Consider the following 20,557-nt stretch of genomic DNA (forward strand, 5'->3'; position numbering starts at 1 on the left):
CTCTATACACCCCTTTCAGAACTCCGCTGTCGTAGCAACTTGTGCCAGCCTTAGGATCTGGCAATGTCAAACTCCACTTCTGTAACACTCACCTCCTCGCCCTTATTGTCGTCGTAGTCGTACCATTCCTTGTCTTCCAAGTCCACCTCTTCAAACTTGGTGCTGGACTCTGCTGCTGCACATTTCCATTTGCCGTCTGGAATAAACTCCACGAAATCGATTCCTCGAGCATCGATCGACAACAACTTGGCCCATTCGCCACTGGCAGAGATTTTCTCTTTGGTCCGCTCGATCTGCGCCGAGTGTTCGCTCTTGCAGCTTTTGCAGCGGAACACAAAACTGGCTTCTCCTCTGGATCCAGAGATGTCGTGCTGTTCGAAAATATTGATTGTCACTGGCTTATCGTGAACTTCTCTGCACTTTGTGCATTCGATTCTAAAAGTGTACTCAAACGGAGATGAAGGAGAGTCATTGGGCTCGAGATCCGTCACATTGGAAAGCTCGGCTTTCGCCTTGAGATAAAACTTGACCATGGAAGGAGATGAAGTTGGAGGTGGTTGGTGTTTGCACCCGTACACCTGTTCTAGTTGAATAAGTGGACATGACAAATCGTAGTCTTTTAAAGTTTTGCTCGCTTTTTGGATTCTGCTTCACATTCTGGTGTTTTCAAGAATGAGTCCAACTCGCAAAACCAATTTGTGGTTTTTGGTGGATTTTAAGACGTATGTAAAGACGTCTGCAATAAATCTGTGAAAGTGCGGAGAGGAAACAAATTAGTAGTCATTTGAAATAGTTACTGACATAAAACAAAAATACGAATTTAATGTAGAAAATGGCACAGTGGATTCGAAGACAAACTGAATTGTTCTCGGTGACGTAAAGGAATCGTTTGACCAAAATTAGCATCACTACTTAACGAGTCACTTTCAATTCAACAGAAAAAATTCAAGTATTCGAGTAACTGCTTAGATACTTTTGAGCCGCAAACCTTTACCACTAAGAGAAAAGTACAGAATATAGGCCGAGTCTGTGCATTAAACTAGCCCTGCCTATTTTAGTTTGAGACACTTTTCTTCACTCCGATATCTTATAGTTTCTGAATCTTCCTGAGGCTAGCCGTACCTTCAAGCTTTGCAAATAATCTTGCTACTTGTCTCTCTTGTCTAAATTTTATCCTGTCTCTGTTTACTTTCCACAATCTTGTCTCTGTCTTTCTCTATCTTGTCTATGTATTTTTATTTTTATTTTTCTCTGTCTTTCTCTTTCTGTCTTCTATTTCAGACGCTCGCTCACTATATCAAGTCCGGAATCGCCTGCACACCTTCTTTCTTATGAGTTTACAAGATATCCAAGTGCCCGTGGAGGTTAACCCCGATGAAGACACGGAGTGGAACGACATTCTCCGTGCCCACGGAATCATTCCGCAAAGACCCAAGTCGCCGACGCAAGAGCTCGAAGAAGCCATGGAAGAAGCGGTGAAAAGGGCGCACGACAATCGGCTCGAGAACAAAACGTTGGGCGAGCTCGAAGAGTTGGAGGACGAAGAGGACGAGGATTTTTTGCACGAGTACAAGATGAAGCGGTTCCAGGAGCTTCGCAAGTTGGGCGAGAAGCAGAAGTATGGCTCGGTATATCACGTTACCAAACCCGAGTATGAGGACGAGGTGACGAAGGCACTGGAAGAGTGCTTTGTCTTGGTGCATATGTCGCTTCAGCTGGCGGTGCAGAGCCGTCTTTTGGCGCTGCTTTTGGTGACGTTGGCGCAGAAGTTCCCCGAGATCAAGGTCACAGAGATCCCAGCAAACAGGTGCGTGGAAAACTACCCGGAGGCCAACTGCCCGACGCTAATCATCTACCACAAGAAGAACATTGTCAAGAACTACGTCACACTCACCCAGTTGGGTGGCAGCGACTGCAAGATAGCCGACTTGGAAAAGGTTTTGGTCGACATAGGCGCAGTCAAGCATTCGGACGAGAGACTCGAGATGAACCAGCAAGACGAGGATTTGGAGGAGGCCAGGAGAACCCGCTTTGTCAAGAAGTCGTTGCGTGGGCTGAAACTCGACCATGACGATGACGATGACGATGATTTTTACGATTGATGTAGTGGAAATGAACACAACGAAGAGTAAGGTGCGACGTGGAAGTAGAGAGCATGGTGAAGACGAATATGGTCACAAGAATTAAAGCAAAATGATGAACATGCAAGACGTAAATGTGAATTAAGGTCACATTGAGAAGTTCAAACGCTTATGCCGACAGAAAGAGGCACTGTAACCAGCAGAAGTTATTCTACTTCCAACTCTTTAATAGTTTCAACTGAATATTCTTTTGGCTCTAGTCTCGCTAGAGTAATTTCTCATGCTATTTCATCATAATTCCAGATCAGGTTAATTCCTGGTATGACGGCACTTACAGAACTACGCACCAGTTAATTGTGCCCATTTTAAACCCTTTGGCGGATCTTGATTCGAATTACGGTCCATGCCTTTGGTTTGTAGTCTTCACTACTGTGGTCCACGATAAAAGAGCCGAGACAGGACATCGATAAGCGCGAAAGACGATGGCTCACGTACCACTTTCTTTCTGATCCCAGACCGAATTTCGCCTACACTTGAGTGAAATTCTATCTAGAAGAAAACAAAGCAGTTAGTCATCACATTGCACGCCAAAGAAAAAAAGCAGAACCAGACCATCGAAACTTGTGTCAAAATCTGGTACTCCACAATTTAGAACCATCATTCGGATCCACCAACAAAACCCATCCAGACACCCCGTTGCATTTCAGTCATTTACAGCCGTCCCTAAAACATTTACAGCCAAGTCATGCAGCAGCTCACACCGCCGCCAGACAACTACAGCCACATTGCCCTGTGCACCCACCTCACCCAGGTGCTCCAGTCCAAAGCACACGACACTGTGCTCGACACGTATCGACAGGCGGTGGCGATCTCGGTGGCCGCCAACCCGCTAGCACGCAAACACGTCATTTACAGCCACAAAAAGGATGGGCGGCCCGTTTCTCCCGCCGAGTGGGCCCAGTACTTCTCCACACTCCGATGCACTGAGTGCCGCGGCAGCAGCGGCCAGGCCATGATCTGCCTTCAGTGTCCGCACGTGGGTTGTTACAACCACGCCAAGACGCATTCGAGTCGTGGCCACCGCTTCGCCATCGACTCTGCAAATGGGTTGCTTCACTGTTTTCTGTGTGGAGACTATGTCAGCCACCGCGCATTACACACTATCCGGAAGCTGCTCATTAGTAAAAAAGCCGACAAGTCAGACGAGGCAGGTGCTGCAAAGGTAAATGGCAACACAAATGGAAGCGCAGATTTGGCAATAGCAGATGACGCATACACAAAGCCGCCGGCGTCCGCAGTGCACGGGCTCCGTGGCATCGTCAACCTCGGCGCCACATGCTTCATGAGCTGCATTCTCCAAACGTTGCTCCACAACCCGCTCGTGTGCCGCCATTTCTTCAACAATGACCTCCATTTTTTCAACTGCGACCTGCTGTCACGGTATGCGGCGCCTTCGCCCCAAATCGACGAGAATCTGGCGTGCATGACCTGTCTGTTGGATGCCGTGTTCAAGGAAGTATATACGTCCTCTGCCCGCGACGGGTGTGGCATTGCTACGCTTCTAGCCACGGCCTGGTACAAAAACCAACTGCTTGCAGGCTTCCAGGAGCAGGATGCGCATGAGTTCTGGCAGTTCTTATTGGGTGAGCTCCATCTGGACTACGAGCGTGTGGCCGAAAGCGCCGGCTTGCCGCAAGAACCGTGCCGTTGCGTCGTTCACTCGACTTTTGCGGGCCAGCTCGAAAGTTCGGTTGTTTGCAGTGCCTGCGGTGCTATAACCCGCACGGTGGACCCGCTCATGGACCTTTCTCTCGAGATCTCGCGACTCGACGGGAAAGCAACTCTTTACGACTGTCTCGACCAGTTCACGCGGCACGAGCCATTGGACGCTAAATACCGATGCAGCTCGTGCCGTGAGGAGGCACAGGCACACCGAGCTCTCCGAATCAAAGCACTTCCGCCTGTGATCAGCATTCAGCTCAAGCGGTTTAAACACACCGTGGGAAGCGACACTGCCTCAAAAATTGAAGCGAGAGTGGATGCGCCGCTTTTCCTCAACTTGTCCAAGTATGCGTCACAGCATGATGACGACATTGACGCAAATAAAGTGTACGAGCTTTTTGCTGTGGTGAATCATGTCGGACTGGTCAGCACAGGCCACTACATTGCGCTTGTAAAAAGCAGCGGCGGGCGCTGGTTCAAGTTTGACGATAGTGTGATCTCCCTTGTCTCTCACGAAGAAGTCCAGGCAACAAATGCGTACCTTCTCTTTTACATTGCGCATGCCGTGTGAGGAGACGAGGTGACATCAAGCCAATTTGATCACATCTACACGTCCATCGAAACTAGGTGGCAGTCGATGAAGCCTATTCGATTACACCCACACGCCCGTCTCGTCCAGTACACATACCATTGCTGCTTGCAAACACATTGCATTTAATACTCATAATAAATTTATCGCTGATTTATGTATCAAGGGCTTGCTGCTTGTCGTCTTGACTTCATAGTGTAAGTCTACCTAGTGCTTCATTGTTTATTCGTTCCTATGGCTTATTCGTCTCTGTCCCAAAAAGTTTCACGTTTAAAGAATATCTTCTCACAAGATTTCCTTACTACGATCTTTGCCCGTCATTTTATGATACCAAAGCGACCTATAGGTTGGTTTGATTTTTAACGGTTGCTACATAATGTATGTGCTTTAATTTATTTTTCGATTTTTTAAAGCTGATTAGTCTTCGTGACAGACATCTGTTTCAACGATATTGCTGTCGATCTCTGTCTGTCTAAGTCAACTTCTACTAGTAAACTATTGCCCATATTGGAACATATGCTACTATCCCCAACTTAAATATCCATGCATTAAATTCTATCTACTTTCCAAAGTCCTCCTCACCAATCTGCGCCTTGTGGCACATCAGTGAAAAGACACCTTTTTGCTGGTACAAAGCCCAAGGCGTACCCTTTTCCACCACCCGGCCCTGGTCCATCACCAATATACGGTCGTAGTTTAAAATTGTCTTCAACCGGTGAGCAATACACAAAATGGTACAGTGGGAAAACTCACGGGCAATAGTCTCTTGGATCCGAGCGTCCGTTGCATAGTCCACAGACGAAGTCGCCTCGTCCAAAATCAAAATCTTCAGGCCCCGGACCAAGGCCCTGGCCAACGCCACAAGCTGCTTTTCGCCCAAGGAAAAGTTTCCGCCATCATCGTCCACGGCCCTGTCCAAAGCAAACTTTTCCAGCACTCCGCCGGCCCTGCGCATGGCGTCTCGTAAAACGCTGTCGGAGTATTCGCCAAACGGATCTAAATTACGCCGCACCGTGCCTTGGAAAAGAACCGGGTCTTGTGGGATAATCAGCAACTGGGACCGCAAGTCGCGGAGACCAATGTGGGCGATATCAACGCCGTCAATGGTGATCTGGCCCGACTCCAACTCAGTCAAACGGTAAAGCGCCGTCATGAGAGACGACTTGCCGGCGCCGGTGCGGCCGCAGATGCCCACTTTTTCGCCGGGATAAACGCCAAAGCTCAAATCTTTGAGCACCAACGGCAACTGGGGTCTGTAGCGCAAACTCACGTCGCGGAAGTTGATGTAGCCGGCCATAGGCCATTCGGGAGCAGGCCGAGACTCCGCCTTCTCGTAGGCCGCCTCTTGCGGCATGTGGAATGCATAATCGTGCAAGCGTTCGACAGAGTTCATTTCCGTCTCAACCTGGGTCATGGCCCGCACCGTCAACGACAACAAGCCCACAATCTGAATCACGTAGTTGAGCAAAAGCCCTGTCAGCGACGCCGAAATGTTGAACTGCTCAGTGATGCACAACATGCAAATAACGAGAGCGAACATCAGCGCAATGACATCCAAATGCACACAGAGCCAGCGCTGCGTGGCGATGGACAACAAGTACGCCTCGTTCATGCGGTCCAACAAGCGGTCGTTTTTGGCAACGAAATCCTGCTCGGCCCGGTACGCCTGGATGGTGGCCATGCCTGTGAGGGTTTCGTTGAAGTTGTTGTAAACCACCAGCCGTTGCACGGCCTCGAGCCGTTTGATCTCCCGGGCCGAGCCCGAGTACACGTCGGACAAAAACACAAACACGCCAGCCAAAAACGGCACGGCAATGGCAAAGTACGGCAAGTAGCAGATGCACAAGATGATAATGCCAACTATGGTTGCCGCAGGGAAAATGAAGAGACGCAACTGCTCGCCAATCTCGTTATCCACGCTGTCGGTGTCCTTGGTGAAGCGGTTGAGCACGCGGCCCATGGGATTCGTGTCCATGAAGCTCATGGGCGCATGGAGAACCTTTTCCATGGCCCGAACGTTCAAGAGCTCGGCGCTGCGGTTGTTCATGTACGCCAACATGGTGAACTGGATGCCGGTGACGAACACGGTCAACACGGCGAAAAGCACGTAGAACGCCACGTAGAAGCGGTCCAGCAAGCGGAACTTGCCCTCCATCCAGAACGAAAGCCATGTGTTGGTGAACAACTGGCAAAACGTGGCCAACGCCACGAGAAAGAGAAACACCGGCACCGCCAGGCGGCCAAACACCCCGGCGCCAAGCACAATGTACTGCCGGTACACGTCCCACGACACGGCGTTGACCGCCACGTCTTCGGCCACAATGGCGGAAAACTGGTCGCTCTTGCGGCGCAAGCTGGCGTTGCTCAAGTTGTCGGACCCGAGCGTGTCGTCGTCAAAGTCGCTGTTGGCGGTGTCCAAGCCATCGTCGCCGTCCAAGCCTCCGTTTGTGTGTGTGTCGGTGCTGTCGTGGGCCATCAACAGGCGGAAGCCTGCGCTGCGCGCCAAAAGCTCGCGCGGCCGCCCGACCTCGATGCGGTCGCCCAAAAACACAACCTGGTCGGCGGAACGCACCAAACTGAGCTGGTGCGTGGCCACGATGCGCGTGCATCCTTGCAAAAGGCCGTGGAACAAGTGCGTGGCAATGTGCTTGCCCACACGAGCATCGACTGCCGAAAGAACATCGTCAAAAAGCATCACGGGCGCCCCACGGTAGGCGGCGCGCGCCAAGCTGAGGCGCGCCTTCTGCCCGCCCGAAAGCGTCACGCCGCGCTCGCCAATCTCGCATTGGTCGCCGCCCGGAAGCTCGCGAAGATCCTGTTGCAAGCAGCACGCGTGCAAAACCGCGTGGTAGCGGGCCCAGTCCATGGGGCGGCCAAACAAAATGTTCTGGCGCACGGTGGCGTTTTGGATCCAGGGCGCGCCGCAGAGAAGCGTTTCGCGCGCGGCAAACTTGCCGTGGGTTTTCTCCATGAGCCCGGCGAGCGCGTGGAGAAGCGTGGTTTTGCCCGACCCAATGGCGCCCGTCACCACGACAAAGTTGCCGGCGGGGATGGCTAGAGTGACGTGGGCGAGGTGGAAGCCTTTCGTCTTGTTGTCTCTGTTGTCTGTGCTGTTTCCGTTGTCTGTGCTGTTTCCGTTGTTTCTGTTGTTTCTGATGTTCCGCGCCACTTGGGCCGTGGCGATTTCCGCAGTGGAAATGTCCGCCAAGTCGTCGCGCGGCACAGAGATGCGGATGTTTTGGGCAGGCCGCGCAATGTCCGGCCGATACACATGTGCGGGCCGCCGCACTTGCGGCGTCTCTCTTTCTGCCGTCTGTTCTGCCGTCTGTTCTGCCGTCTGACGCTTCCACTTTTTGGTTTCTTCATCCTTTTCATCCATCTCGTCCGCCCCATCTCCTCCGCCCCACTGGAAATCGGCGTCTTCCACCTGCAACGCCCATTCCGCGTGCGGCTTTTCGATCCCGCTCGCGCCCTGCTCCTCCGCAGACAAAAACTCGCGGAGCCGCCTGAAACCAATGGTCGCATCCGCGCCCGTGGCCAAAGCAATGGGCAAGAGCATGATCGCCTGCGCCAAAATGGAAAACAACGACAAACTCAGGAAAACCTGGCCCGTCTGCTTCATATTGCCCGTGGCCCACATCGTCACAAACGAAACCATCGACGTCAACGTGGGCAATGTCACCGCATACGCCGTGATGAAGTTTCTCAACACCTTGATGGTGAACAAGTACCGCATTTCCCGCTCCCGCACCTTGGTAATGTTGGCCTTGTAAGCCAACTCCCACGCGTAGAACTTAATCACCTTCAAGTGCGCCAAAACCTCCCGCATCAACCCGATCCGCTCGTCGGTGTGCTCCACCACCGCCTCTCTGGTGAAGAACAACTTGGACGTGAGAAGAACACACGCCACGAGCGAAACAAAGAAAAGCCCAATGCCCACAAGCGACGTCACTCCGATATTGTGCAATAGAAGCACCACGGCAATCACCACGGGGATCGGGAAACACACCACAAGCGGCTGGAATCCCACCGCCAAATCCACCCGCAGCAAGTCTGTGCTCATAAGAGATGTGATTTGGCCCGCAGGAAAACGCCGTCTCAGCTGCGCCAGCAACGCAAAGCTCTTGACTAGGACGTCCTTGGTCAAGACCAGCTTGACACAAGCTCCCGTGGCCATGGCCTTGTGGAAAAAGTGGTTCAAAAGCAACCCGTTGATGAAAATGAGAACCACCGCTCCGATCGTGTAAGCAATTCCCTTGTTGTATGTTGTTTCGAGCCCAAAGTACCTGTCCTGGACGAAATCAATCAAACGCCGCGTGATTAAAGGCGAAAGCGCTTGGCACACGAACGAAATCGCCAAAAAGATGCACGATAATGTGTAGTCGAACTTGAACGTCTTGTAAAGCGCTAGCGGCACCGCCCAAACGGGCCACTCTTCCTCCTTGTCTTTTCTTGTCGCTAGGATCTTGTCGAGATTTTCTCGGTAGCGCCGATGCATGTCCTCCACTGTGAGTTCTGTTGGCAAATACCACAAGTCGTCCGCAACAAGCGTCCTCTTGTATCCTTTGATAAGCACCGGCCAGAGCCAGAAAAACACCATTCGACTAGCATAGCGCGCCCGTTTCCACGGGTATTCTCTTCTTTCTTCGGGAAGGGGAACCGGCGGAACCTTTTTGCTGAAGAGAAATGTGAACATGCGTTTCTGGACTTGGAGGTCGGGCATTCCGACGCTCGCCTCCTCGTCGGAGGAGTCTCTCGCATTGTGTTTCATTGGCGTGCCGACAAACGTGTTTTCGGAATCGTTTGAACTGGAGCTTTGTGGCGTAGTGGCTCGAGAGTATTCTCGAGAATAATTATCGTGGGTATTTTGTGGAGAAGTGAAAGGCTGGGGAGAGAAGGGGTCTGAGAAGAAAGGGTCAGAAGAAAAAGGCTCACGGGGCTCTGGAGATGAGCCGACAGTCATTTTTGGTGTAGGAAAATGGGGCTCCGCATCCTTTTAAATGGTTTTCCAGGGCCTAGTTTCTTCTCCACAATTCGAGTAGACTTCACTATACCCGTTTGGGGAAAGATGGTGCATACGGCGAGCATGGACCAGACGCATCCTTGGCCTGTGTGCAGGTGCTTATTACTGTTTTAGGGCACGCCCGCTGCACCCTGCCGATCAAATATACTGTTTAGGATGCGCCTTCTGCGGGGACATGCACCTTCCGGTGTTCCTCGCGTGTGGAATTTCTCTCACAACAAAATTTATCTAACAACAAAGCAGTTCCAGCATCAACGGAAGATTAAAGACATAAGTGTATGAGACATTGTCAAGCTGAGCATGGATGAAAGGAAATCAGAATACAGGAGTGCCCCATCGATGTAAAGTAAAATGAATGTGATGTAGAAAATTGCCCTTGCCTGTCATCTCGGCTCTTTGGAATTGAAATTGACGTTCTTTCCGAAAAAATCGTTTCTTATCTTCCGTCTTATATGAACGTCTGTTCTGCTAAGCAAGTAAATTACACCAGCACGACTTCTATTGGCAAATAGAGCGCTCCAATTGCTTGAAAATTGAAGAATCTCCGTTTCTGTCATTTTCGGACGACAACACCAAAGGTACGATCATTGAAGTACGAATCAGAATGATGATAATCTTTCAAGAGGTGTAAGCCAGAGAGCTGACGGTTCATTTACAACTCGGCTCTAAAACACAGTTTATACGATTTAGTTGTTCCGTTGTGTTTGCTCTCTCGTTCGCCTACATTCTAAACATATCAAGCCTTTACTATCCGCTGAGATAAACATCGAATTGACTCTATAAGATCCATCAACGTCACTAAAACTAAGGTTTCTCGGTGAAACGTCAGACTTCCACGTCATTGAACCCGGACTCTGTGGAACTCTACAGTTCTCAAGTTGGACTCCAAATTGTTGAAACGAGGTTTCAGTCCCAAGTAACAGTTAACGCTCTTCTTCTATATCGACGTCGAACATTTCTTTCGATCGGAAGAATCGCCCTAGAGTAGCGAATGACAATGCACAGGATCCGTAGATCAACGACTCGGTCTGAATCATAACGCAAATAAAGCGGGCAGACCAAAGATTAAAAGACCATCACATCTGCTGATCCGCTGCTCAACAGCTCAAAGACAGATGGAACAAAACTTACAAAGACGGGTCGGCAATGCTCAAGAACTTGTACTTTTTCTTGGTCACATCGTAGCAGTCGTTCAAAGCAGCATCGTCGACAAACCAAGTGACACGGCCTGCAGCGCTCTCGTTGACAATAGAGCTGGGCAAGCCCTTTTCGGGTCGTTCCATGATAATACGCATCACGGGAGCCTTTGTCAAACCTTCCACAACAAAAGTCACCCTCAGAGCGTGGCAAATGACAGGAATGGATAGCGTGATTCTGTTGGAAGGCCCCAGGGGTGCGTTTTCCACGGGCAAGCACCAGGCCAATTTTTCTCGCAATTGCTCGCCAAAGTTGGGGAACAACAGCGCAATGTGGCCATCAGGCGCACAGCCAAGAAGCAACAAGTCAAACATGGGCAACTTGACGCTGTCCTTGCGGGCGAAGTTGTCGATGAGTAGTTTCTCGTAGCTGTCGGCGCACTCTTGCGGATCGTCAATCAACAGCTCATCGATGGGGAAAACACGTGGCTTTTTCGAGCCCGAGATCAAGTCGAAAATCTGTCTCTTGGCGGAGCCGTAGTTCGAGTCCGGGCTTTCGAATGGGACCAACCGCTCGTCGGCAAAGTAGATGTCCCACTTGTCCCACTCGATCTCCTCCTGCCTCGACAACAAGCCTTGGTGCAAAATTTTGATGAGCGAACCGCCGCTGAGCGCCACCTTGAACCGCAATTCGGCGCGTTTCTTGCTCTTGGGGCCCCGGCGGCCGCTCCCTCCTTCGCCGGCGAGATTGAGGTTGCTGTTGCTCTGGTTAAGACTTCTGGAGTTGCGGAGCGAGCTGCTGCCGGCGCTGGAGCCGCCGATCGATGTGGACGACGCCATTTCCGTCAATTGCGGGCGCGCAGCTGCAATTCTCTTGGCCTCGGCGATTGCCGCCTTATCCAACGTGTTGTACAAGGTCAAATTCTGTGCCAGAATGACATGGTCGGCCACAGCGTCGGCCACGCCTTCAAACTCGGGGAACGAGTATATTAAGGGCACGGTGGTTGTCATTAGGGGTAGTCAGACTTGGTGGTGATGTGGTTGCGGAGATGGAAACACTTATCGGAAAGGTGAGATGGAAAGTTCTGGAAAACGGATGTTGGCAGGCGTTTAGCAAACAAAAACAATGCAGCGGGAGGAAAATGCTATATGGAAGTCCGCTCGGAAATGTGGCGGCGGAAAACAGGAGGGTGCTTGTTTTAGTTTTCTGGGTGGTTTTTTTAGCCCAGTGCTTTTGTTGTCCGAATCAGTGATATTGCTAGTGGGGGTTTTTTTCTGCCCGCACGTGACCGGCCGGCTCCTGACTTGCGGCCCGATAAGTGACGGAATGGCCTTTTACTCGAGAGATTGAAGAGAAAGGTTCAGCGGAAAGAAAAATTAGCAGATAGATTCAAGAGGTAGATTCAGAAAATGGGCCTCGGTGCTTGTTTGGTTGTATGATTGTTGGTTGTATGATTGTTGGTGGCCTCTGTTCCATGTCTGTACTTTTAGGTTTGGGACTCGGTTCGTGCCAAACTTGCGGCCCACTGCAGTTTTCGGCTCCGTATTATGGGCCCAGATCGGCAGTGGTGCAAATGTCATTGTTTGACTTTGATACTGGACCCGTGCCTCCAATGGCCGTGAGTTGTAACCAGTTTGCGAGTTACCAGTTTCCACAGGAGTTGAGAGTGTTCTACTCTTCATTTGATTTACTTCTACTTCGTTTAGTTCCTGTTCGTTCACGCCAGTTCATCTACTTTCAGTGTTATTCATTTCGCTCGTTTATCTTTTTCGTACCTTATTTGATGCTTGCGTGAGTCAATACACAACTCGCAGCAAGCAACAGAAGCATGTTGACGCAATTCCCGGTGGAACGATATTGGTGCGAGAACGGGAAATACCGTAGTTGGATTTTCGAAAAATAGCTCGACTTCGAATACTGTAGCTCGACTTCGAAATACCGTAGCTCGATAAAAGGTGGCCGACACAAATTACCCTACTGGGCAGCTCATTCATACAGTCTAGCAGAACAGCCAAAAGAGGTCTGGACCACGACCTTGATGCCTGGCCTTCCTTTTGATCAATTGTGTAGTTCTTCACACAATGTACTAGAAGCCAGGCATGCAATCGAAGGATTTCCTTTAGCCTCAGTTCAGTCCGTATGATTCTCCGAAGTTCAACAACTGGCCATCACGGCGATACTACGGAGATAAGATGGACCGGATACATTCGGCGTAAGCGAATCCACAATGGAACAATGTGCATGTAACTTCCATTAGTAATCATTTGTGAGACAAGTTTACATGTTTTCGGTGCTGTAGCCACATCGGAACGGATAATCTATGTGCCGAAGTTGTCATCCACATAATCATGTGCAAATAAATATTTGGCAGAAACTTCAGCTCACCACAACACCCAATGACGCCCGATGACACAGATCACATATCAAATAGACACTGCAAGACAAAAAGTGGATAAGTACCAGTAGTATCTCCACACCCGTCCCTCTCAACACATCATATAGTGGCAACACCCGTCCATCCTCACCTAAACCACATACTTGCTTTACCATGACCTTCTTCGAGCTAGCTCAAAGCTTACTTCGAGGCTACTTGGACAGTTCCGATCTTCCAGTCGAGGTCGTATTTGCAGGCGAAAAACACCAGCAGTGGTCCGCAGGCCCATACACCGTTTCTGTCACTGAAACAGGCGCCACTACCACATTGATAAACCTTGTGAGGAAAAGTGAAACAAAGACAGCCGTTGTAGATTGGGCCGAATGGGGCATTGAGCCGGACTGCGAGGTGTCTGCGCAACTTCGCCGCCGCTTTGCGGATTTCTTGGACGAGAAGTTTTTCCCACAATTGACCTCAGATCGCCAGGATCGGAGAGATCCCAATGACAGGACAGAACAGAAACCGGGCCCGGACCAGCAGAACATTCTCCCACGGCGATTGGAGAAGGTCCGCCCAACGGGCCCCGAAAGACCGCCCGACATGCCGGATTTCGATGATGAGTATGAACTCAAAGATACACACAGACCAGCAGCCGCACCTCCGGCTCTTGTGGGAGATCGTGATCTTTACCCGGCCGGCCTTCCGCGGCACCCGGAGATGAAGCCTTATTTGGACCCTTTGGCCGACGGCCCACGCGGCGGAATGTATGTTGGACCAGACGATCCTATGTTCGGATCGCAGCGTGGTAATACAAGCCGCAGAGGCGTGCCGCCGGGTGCACGGTTTGACGATCCGTATGGCGAGGACAATTTGGACGATATGGGAATGGGATTGCCCGGTGGTCTTCGCGGACCCGGATCGGGTTTTGGTGGCCCAGGTTTTGGGCCCGGATCGGGATTTGGGCCTGGAGGACCTGGATTTGGATCCGGAGGAGCAGGATTCGGCGGGTCCGGATTTGGATTTTGAGTTTCGTGCGTTTTCGATTCTCTTGGGATGTACATAGGCTGAAATTCGGAGGAATAGTCAACAAATAGGCGATCTTAATGCTTCTACCGTACTTAGTGCTCGTAAAAAGAATCTTCTTATCTATTTCCCAAAAGAATGACGCAATAGACAAAGAATACACCAGAAGATGGTACTTCCTCTATTGACCAGGTGCAAGTGGTCTTGAAGTGACATAACGGCTCCTTACACAAAAAAGCCGTTCCGCCTATCAAAAAGAACATTCACGTGTTGCAGTTCCAATGAGACAGTTCAATGAGACACTGACATGTGCACGAACATCAAAGTATCTTGTTTCCATTTACAGCATCATAGCTGTCCACTCACAATACTCTGTCGTACGTTTCTCCATCCACATATTGTCCCCTCATAGCACTCCGCACGTTTTTCGAGAACGTTGGGGTGCTCCGAACCAAGACATTTGCCGCCGTCTTATTAAGCGGGTCATTTGGATTGGGCTCCAAGAAAAGAAAGTTCAAGCCGAGAAGCACCGAATTGAGAGATAACACAGGCGACCAGTCCTCGCGCAAAATGTTCAAGCAGACGTTTCCTTCGAGATCGATGTTCGGATGGTATATTTTCTGCATGCACTTGATGCGTGGCGGGTCGATAGGGAAATCGTCCGAAATATCCACATGGAAAAGGAACGAGCCCAGTTTGTAGTAACCTTCCGTAGGCCGGATCAGGATGTCAAAGTGAAACAAGTCTGAAGCGTTGGGGAAGCTTATTTTCACGCTGGCAGGCAACTCGAGCTCGGTGATATCTTTCTGAAGACGGATCTGGGCCGCCGAAACTTTCGATTGCGTCAGAGGAGGCGCCAGGCTCTGTTCCTGCTTCTGTTTCTGAAGCTGTCTGATTTTAAGCTGCGGTTAGCAAAAGGCGACAACATGCACATGCGAAGAACATACCATGATATAGAGGTTGTTAGATTAGATGGATAGATCACGGGAAAAGATGCAGGCTATGTGGAAAGAAATTCGAGAGCGTGCGATACTGCGCGAAGGTGCGATTCCTGCAGTCGACTCTGATCCGAGCTTGGATCTTTTATTGAAACGTTATCTTCTGCTCCAGCCGTGGCGTATTGTTTTTCGCTCCCGTTTGTAGAATTTTCAGGGGCGACGACCGTCCTTGAACTCTCTTTATTTTCATTCTGCAAAAGGTATTCTCGTAGCAAGTGGCGTGCGGCTGGCAAGTCCACGGCCCCAAGAATGCAGTATGGCGCAACAACAGCACATTTTACAGATAGAAGCCACTGCAAGTCCGGCAACGGCAGAGCATATGGTTCAGAGTCAGAAACTTCAGATTGCATAGGCTCGAGTGAAAGCTTTTGCGGCGTGACTCCAAATATTCTCGGGGTCTCCTTTTCAAACTGCCGATAGAGGCGGAGCGGATCAGGTTGGGGCGCGAGGATTCTGGCGAGCGCAGTCCAGGCGGAAACATCGGCCAAGTTGGTGCGACAGAGCGGGCGCAAAAGGGCGAGCGCAGGGCGCGGGTCGAGGCCGTGGGCGCGCGCAACGGAAACCAGCCAGTGCGCAGTAAATGCGGCATGGTAGTTGGCAAAATGGAGCGCCATGGACCGGAGCGTTGTTTCAAAGAAGAATCGGAAGCTCTTTTGCAGCGAGAACAGACCGGCCACGGCCAATTTCCGAAGCCAGGTCCAGAGAAGCGGGCTCTTGTTGATTCGCGCGAGGCGCGACGTGGCTAGCGCGGCGCAGAAGCGGAGCGACAACGCTGCGGCGAGCGAAAGACCAGGCGGGGAAAAAGAGCCGAAGGAAACAGAGCCGAAGGGCGCGGGAGCAGAAAACGGCGCGACGTCGGGCAGAAAAGACATGCGCGCTGCCCTTAATGTCTCGGCCTCGCCCTCTTCCAGCATTTCTGAGAGAGACCTTTCATTGCCATTCTTGCTCTTTCGTGCGATCCCTTTTTCTCTTTCATCTTCATTTTCACTTTCACTTTCAATTTCACATTCTCTTTCTCTTTCACCTTCATTCTCTTCGTCTCTGCACTCTCTCAATGCCATCTCTCCCACCACGCGCTCGTGCAAACGCCACGCCGTCAGATGGTCATTTGTCGTGGCGAGAAGCGCCGCCGTAGCCAAAAAGAACTGCCAGAGCTCGACGTCGCCCATCAGCGCCACATCCGCGCTCCAATTGCGCCCTTCCAAAAAGTGATGGCCCTCTGTGAAAAGCTCCAAGTACTTGCGCTTGGAAAAGCCAATTTGCAAAGTGTCCGACTGGGGGTCCAGAGCGAAAACCACTCCGTCCACCGGCCCAATCTGAAGTGTCACATATGGATGCGGCGTAAGCCAGACCCGGGTCAATATTTGTGCCGCCAACGACATGTGTTCGAGCGGTGCGGCTTTGGTCGCTTGTTTTCGAGCAGGTGCGGCTTTGGTCGCTCGTTTTTCTGAAGTCTTTGGATCCGCGCGTTCTTCCGCTTGTTCTGCCCGTTTCGCGATCTTGTGTCTTGTCTTTCGCGCCTGATATCAGCCATCGCGGCGTGTGTATTATCTTTTCTCTCATGCTCTTTCACAAGTTGGTACAGACACCGGTGGAGCTCGTGCCAAAAGATGAATTGGCAGACGCCGTGTATGCGAGCGTGAAGCTAGAGGGCCTTTTGGGAGACGCCAGAATCTTGCAAGCAGAAGCGGATCCTGCCTCAGACCCATACGACAACTCAACCAAAGACACAACGGGCCGTCTAAGCGCCAGCAACGCATTCACAAACACAGACACAAACACAGACACAAACACAAGCACAGACACAAACAAAAGTACAAGCACAAACGCCCATCCTAACATCGGTTTGGATGCCAACGCAAGCCATTCTGGATTGACCGGCCCTTCTAATCCGAACGCCAGCGGCTATCCCACACAAACAGTTGCGAGATTCTACAACAACAAAACTGACGTGGCTGCAAAAGAAACAGCCCAAGAGTCAGGGGCTGCAAAAGACACAGCGCCAAAGTGGCGTCTCCGAACGCTTCTCGCAGGCGCACACCAGGGGTGGGTGCGCTGTGTGGCGGTGGACCCGGTCTCCAACGCATGGTTTGCCACGGGCCTGGCCGACGCCTCCGTCAAGGTCTGGGACTGGGCCGGCTCCGTTCGCGCCACCATCTCCGGCCATATCTTGGGCGTGCGCGCGCTCGCCATCTCGCCCCGTTACGCCTACATGTTTTCGGGCAGCGAAGACAAGTCGGTGCGGTGCTGGGACTTGGAGCGCACATCCTCCCCCGCAGGCTGCCAAGTCCGCACCTACCACGGCCACGTGGGCGGCGTGTACGCGTTGGCTTTGCATCCTGAGCTCGACGTGCTCTTTTCCGCCGGCCGTGACGGCGCCGTGCGTGTTTGGGACATGCGCACGAGGGCCGCCGTCATGGTGCTCACAGGCCACCGCGGCGACGTGACGTCCTTGGCAGCACAGGCGGCAGACCCGCAGGTTTGTTCGGCGGGCATGGACGGCACAGTGCGTCTCTGGGATTTGCGGCTGCAAAAAACCCACTTGACCTTGACGCAGCATGCGTGCGGCGTGCGTGCGCTAGCCATGCACCCGCACGAGTCCACCATGGCCACGGCCGACGCAAACGGCATCAAACAGTGGGTGTTGCCTGGAGGCGAGTTGCTTGCACAGTTTGGAGGGTTGGCTGCAAATAACGGTGCCCCCGATCCGGCCGGGAATATTGTCAACACACTTGCAATCAACCCCGCCTCCAACGAGCTTGTGGCGGGCCACGCCGACGGCGCCTTGCGTTTCTACGACTACGAGTCGGGCGCGCGCACCTTCACCGCGCGCTCTGTTCCGGCGCAGGGCGCGGACCGCACCACCATATACGCGGCATCATTCGACATGCTGGGCCTGCGGTTGGTGACGGCAGAAAGCGACAAGGCGGTGAAAATCTGGGCACCGGATGTGCAAGATATTTGAGGTAATCTAAAGAGGCTTAGAGCCAAGAGATGGTGGGAAAAGGAAATGAGTGCATAACACAATCGTTTACTTACATACTCCATGTGTTCACTACTGGTGATTACTAGCCCCTTACATGCATTCATTGTCCCATTATATTTACCATCCGAACCGCAACTGGTTGGCTGTGAAGGACGGCGGTGTCCATTGAAGTTTGGCTGGATCAAGCTCATGTTTTTTCTTCTCACGAACCTTTTTCGTGAGTTTCTCATACAATGCCATGATCTGGTCTGTAATAACAATAATATGCTGCCCCTTGTGGTACTTGATGATTTGAAGCGTCAGCAACGTATGAAGAATGTCAGTTGTGGTCATGCAGGTGATGGAGGAGATCTCCTCGATGGTGATTTCAGGCGGCAGAGTGCCCGTTCTTGGCGGTGGCAGCAACGAGTCCCGGTCCTCGTGGTGTATGTTATTCTTCTTGTACAAATGAGGATTGCACCGCTCCACCAACAACTTCACCAATACGTCAGTCCAGTACGCACGGTAAGACAAAAGTCCCAAGTCCGAGAGCGGCTTTTCAGGTGATCCGACCTTGTTCTCTACTTTCGACAACATGTATGAAAATTGGATGAGAAGCTTTCCAAATCCCATTTTCTGGTAGCACGGAAGTGTCAAAATACATGCAACGTTGTAACCATCGGCACTTTCCTTTTCCTTAGAAAAGTAACCCACCACATGATGGCCATGCTTTGATTTTTTCGTCATGATGTAAAACAAAAACGGATCAACGTCATAGTAGAGTGTCTTGTGGTCCAAGAATAGCTTCGAGAGCAAGCACAAGTTCCGGCACCAAGTACGCTGCTTGCGTCCGTCGATTTCCCAGAAACTCACCTTTTCATCACGATAGATTTCATTCCCGGGTGGATGTTTCATGGAGCATTTCGCTCTGTGGCGTTCAAACTGTTTCCTCGACCCAAAATACGAAAGCGTAAAATCGCAGATGTAGATTTCGTCTTCCTCTGTGAGTTCGATTGGATACGGCGAGAAATACCAGGGCTCGATGATGTGTTCGCCCAAAATGATGGACGATAGGTTTCTGACACGTGCCACTTCCGAGTGGTTTTGGATCATCGACCCGCTTGTTCGGAGCTTTTCAATCTCGTCTTCTCGACTGACTTTTTCATTCTCTGACTTGAGCCCTTGCACGTTCAAATTGTCAAGGTCCATCTCATCGTTTTCCAACGGTGTTCCTTCCAGCAGGGGAGGTGGGACCGAGTCTTTGCTTGCCTTGCTGGATTTGCTTGTTTTGCTTGTTTTGCTCGTTTTGCTGGTCTTGCTGGTCTTGCTCAGCTTTCCCTGCTTCTTTTCCTCGGACTTCTCCTCGGGCAAAAACATGGGCCGCAGGAAATCGACTCTTTCTGGCGTGATCCATTCATCAAGCCGCTTATTGTAATCCTGATAGTGGACGTAGAACCGCTTGTGGCCCTTCTTATAGTGGATTTGCAAGATCTCTGCCAACCGCGTGCTGTTCTCTTTGGACACATAGACTTTGCACCCAGACACTATATCTTCCGGGCCGAACTCGGCGACAGAAGCGCCCTCTTCGATTTTGATGGGCGTTTTGGCGCTCGGCACGGGTGTCATGAAAGATGAAGTTGGTTTGTTTTCGCACTACGAGCAGGAAAATGAGTATTGAGGAATAGGTGTGGAATTGCACAGAGGAAGAAGTACAGAGGGAGGTAAATAGAGCTAGGGAAGATCGAATTAGATGAACGTGTTATGATGAGAAGAGTGAAAATAAAAAACGAAGAAGAAAGAAAGGACGGAAGTGCGATTCATTGTGATGCGGTGGTGATTAAATGTTGAAAACTAGTAAAACGCAGTAGGCAGAATCTCTACATATCGAGAATAATGCCATTTGGGTCAGTGGTCCGTCAACCAGAATCTTTACACATAAGATACATGCGGAGGTCGATAAGAGTTCGTATTACTGCCGATTTCGCCGAAGATGGAGTCATTTGAGAAGAGATTGACATGCGCTGTTGTCATGCAGAAGGACAGAAAGAAGTAAGAACCAAAAACCTTCACTACATGACTAGTAGAACCTGTCACCTTAAAGCACCAAGACTTGGAGACAGAAATACCAACAATCTGGAGCAGTGAATGCCACCAGAGCAGTGAATCCCACCAGAAGCAGTAAAGCAAACATATTAAACCAAGCATATTAGTAAACCACTGCAAACAAATCTACAACTACCGAATACCAACGTTAACTGACGTCCTATTCAGTATGTCCTCTTACGGCGACCTATTAAGGCTCACATTAAGAAAGATTCTCTATAAGTACAATCAGCTGTTAATGAGATATAAGGTGTTTTAATACCACCAGTTAATCTATTAGTTAATTTCATTTGATATGAAGCAGATAATAAAACAGATAAAGCTGCTAAAGCACCTAAAATAGGTAAATGATCTCCATTAATATATATACATCAATTGAAATTACCTAATTTAACATTAGCTATTTGTTTAATACTAGCTTAATATCCCCACATTGAAAATGTGGAAATATATAAAATATTTTATTAATAAGCCTTCAGTCTTTACGACATCCTCTTACGCCTTGGGTCTATTCGTCTTGTCTTGGGCTATTCGTCTTGTCT

At 50.6% G+C, this 20,557-nt stretch overlaps 10 protein-coding genes across 10 annotated transcripts; 4 read left to right on the forward strand and 6 right to left on the reverse strand. All coding sequences in view use genetic code 12, as the record gives it.

Annotated features, from left to right (window-relative positions):
- Nucleotides 1-50: 50 nt before the first annotated feature.
- FOB63_004877 (uncharacterized protein) lies at nucleotides 51-533 on the reverse strand (the record flags this gene model as incomplete). The annotated part of the gene is made up of 1 exon (XM_002617468.2): nucleotides 51-533. The coding sequence occupies one exon, from the start codon at nucleotides 531-533 to the stop codon at nucleotides 51-53; it is 483 nt and encodes a 160-aa protein (XP_002617514.1).
- A 798-nt stretch (nucleotides 534-1,331) lies between these two features.
- Nucleotides 1,332-2,102, forward strand: FOB63_004878 (uncharacterized protein; the record flags this gene model as incomplete). The annotated part of the gene is made up of 1 exon (XM_002617467.2): nucleotides 1,332-2,102. One exon carries the CDS (start codon nucleotides 1,332-1,334, stop codon nucleotides 2,100-2,102), a length of 771 nt encoding a protein of 256 aa, XP_002617513.1.
- A 724-nt stretch (nucleotides 2,103-2,826) lies between these two features.
- Nucleotides 2,827-4,374, forward strand: FOB63_004879 (ubiquitin-specific protease; the record flags this gene model as incomplete). Its single annotated transcript, XM_002617466.1, has 1 exon — nucleotides 2,827-4,374. One exon carries the CDS (start codon nucleotides 2,827-2,829, stop codon nucleotides 4,372-4,374), a length of 1,548 nt encoding a protein of 515 aa, XP_002617512.1.
- A 577-nt stretch (nucleotides 4,375-4,951) lies between these two features.
- On the reverse strand, nucleotides 4,952-9,355 carry YOR1 (ATP-binding cassette transporter; the record flags this gene model as incomplete). Its single annotated transcript, XM_002617465.2, has 1 exon — nucleotides 4,952-9,355. The coding sequence occupies one exon, from the start codon at nucleotides 9,353-9,355 to the stop codon at nucleotides 4,952-4,954; it is 4,404 nt and encodes a 1,467-aa protein (XP_002617511.1).
- Nucleotides 9,356-10,542: 1,187 nt separating this feature from the next.
- Nucleotides 10,543-11,562, reverse strand: FOB63_004881 (uncharacterized protein; the record flags this gene model as incomplete). Its single annotated transcript, XM_002617464.2, has 1 exon — nucleotides 10,543-11,562. One exon carries the CDS (start codon nucleotides 11,560-11,562, stop codon nucleotides 10,543-10,545), a length of 1,020 nt encoding a protein of 339 aa, XP_002617510.1.
- A 1,538-nt stretch (nucleotides 11,563-13,100) lies between these two features.
- On the forward strand, nucleotides 13,101-14,137 carry FOB63_004882 (uncharacterized protein; the record flags this gene model as incomplete). The annotated part of the gene is made up of 3 exons (XM_066102441.1): nucleotides 13,101-13,690; nucleotides 13,791-13,952; nucleotides 14,116-14,137. The coding sequence occupies 3 exons, from the start codon at nucleotides 13,101-13,103 to the stop codon at nucleotides 14,135-14,137; spliced, it is 774 nt and encodes a 257-aa protein (XP_065958207.1).
- Nucleotides 14,138-14,311: 174 nt separating this feature from the next.
- On the reverse strand, nucleotides 14,312-14,899 carry UBE2M (NEDD8-conjugating protein; the record flags this gene model as incomplete). The annotated part of the gene is made up of 2 exons (XM_066102442.1): nucleotides 14,312-14,836; nucleotides 14,897-14,899. The coding sequence occupies 2 exons, from the start codon at nucleotides 14,897-14,899 to the stop codon at nucleotides 14,312-14,314; spliced, it is 528 nt and encodes a 175-aa protein (XP_065958208.1).
- A 50-nt stretch (nucleotides 14,900-14,949) lies between these two features.
- Nucleotides 14,950-16,329, reverse strand: FOB63_004884 (uncharacterized protein; the record flags this gene model as incomplete). The annotated part of the gene is made up of 1 exon (XM_002617461.1): nucleotides 14,950-16,329. One exon carries the CDS (start codon nucleotides 16,327-16,329, stop codon nucleotides 14,950-14,952), a length of 1,380 nt encoding a protein of 459 aa, XP_002617507.1.
- Nucleotides 16,330-16,508: 179 nt separating this feature from the next.
- FOB63_004885 (mRNA splicing protein) lies at nucleotides 16,509-17,912 on the forward strand (the record flags this gene model as incomplete). Its single annotated transcript, XM_002617460.1, has 1 exon — nucleotides 16,509-17,912. One exon carries the CDS (start codon nucleotides 16,509-16,511, stop codon nucleotides 17,910-17,912), a length of 1,404 nt encoding a protein of 467 aa, XP_002617506.1.
- A 138-nt stretch (nucleotides 17,913-18,050) lies between these two features.
- Nucleotides 18,051-19,538, reverse strand: ESA1 (NuA4 histone acetyltransferase complex catalytic subunit; the record flags this gene model as incomplete). Its single annotated transcript, XM_002617459.1, has 1 exon — nucleotides 18,051-19,538. One exon carries the CDS (start codon nucleotides 19,536-19,538, stop codon nucleotides 18,051-18,053), a length of 1,488 nt encoding a protein of 495 aa, XP_002617505.1.
- Nucleotides 19,539-20,557: the final 1,019 nt, after the last annotated feature.

Source organism: Clavispora lusitaniae (assembly GCF_014636115.1).
Source record: "Clavispora lusitaniae strain FDAARGOS_655 chromosome Unknown tig00002663_pilon, whole genome shotgun sequence".
NCBI classification, from domain to species: Eukaryota; Fungi; Ascomycota; class Pichiomycetes; order Serinales; family Metschnikowiaceae; genus Clavispora; species Clavispora lusitaniae.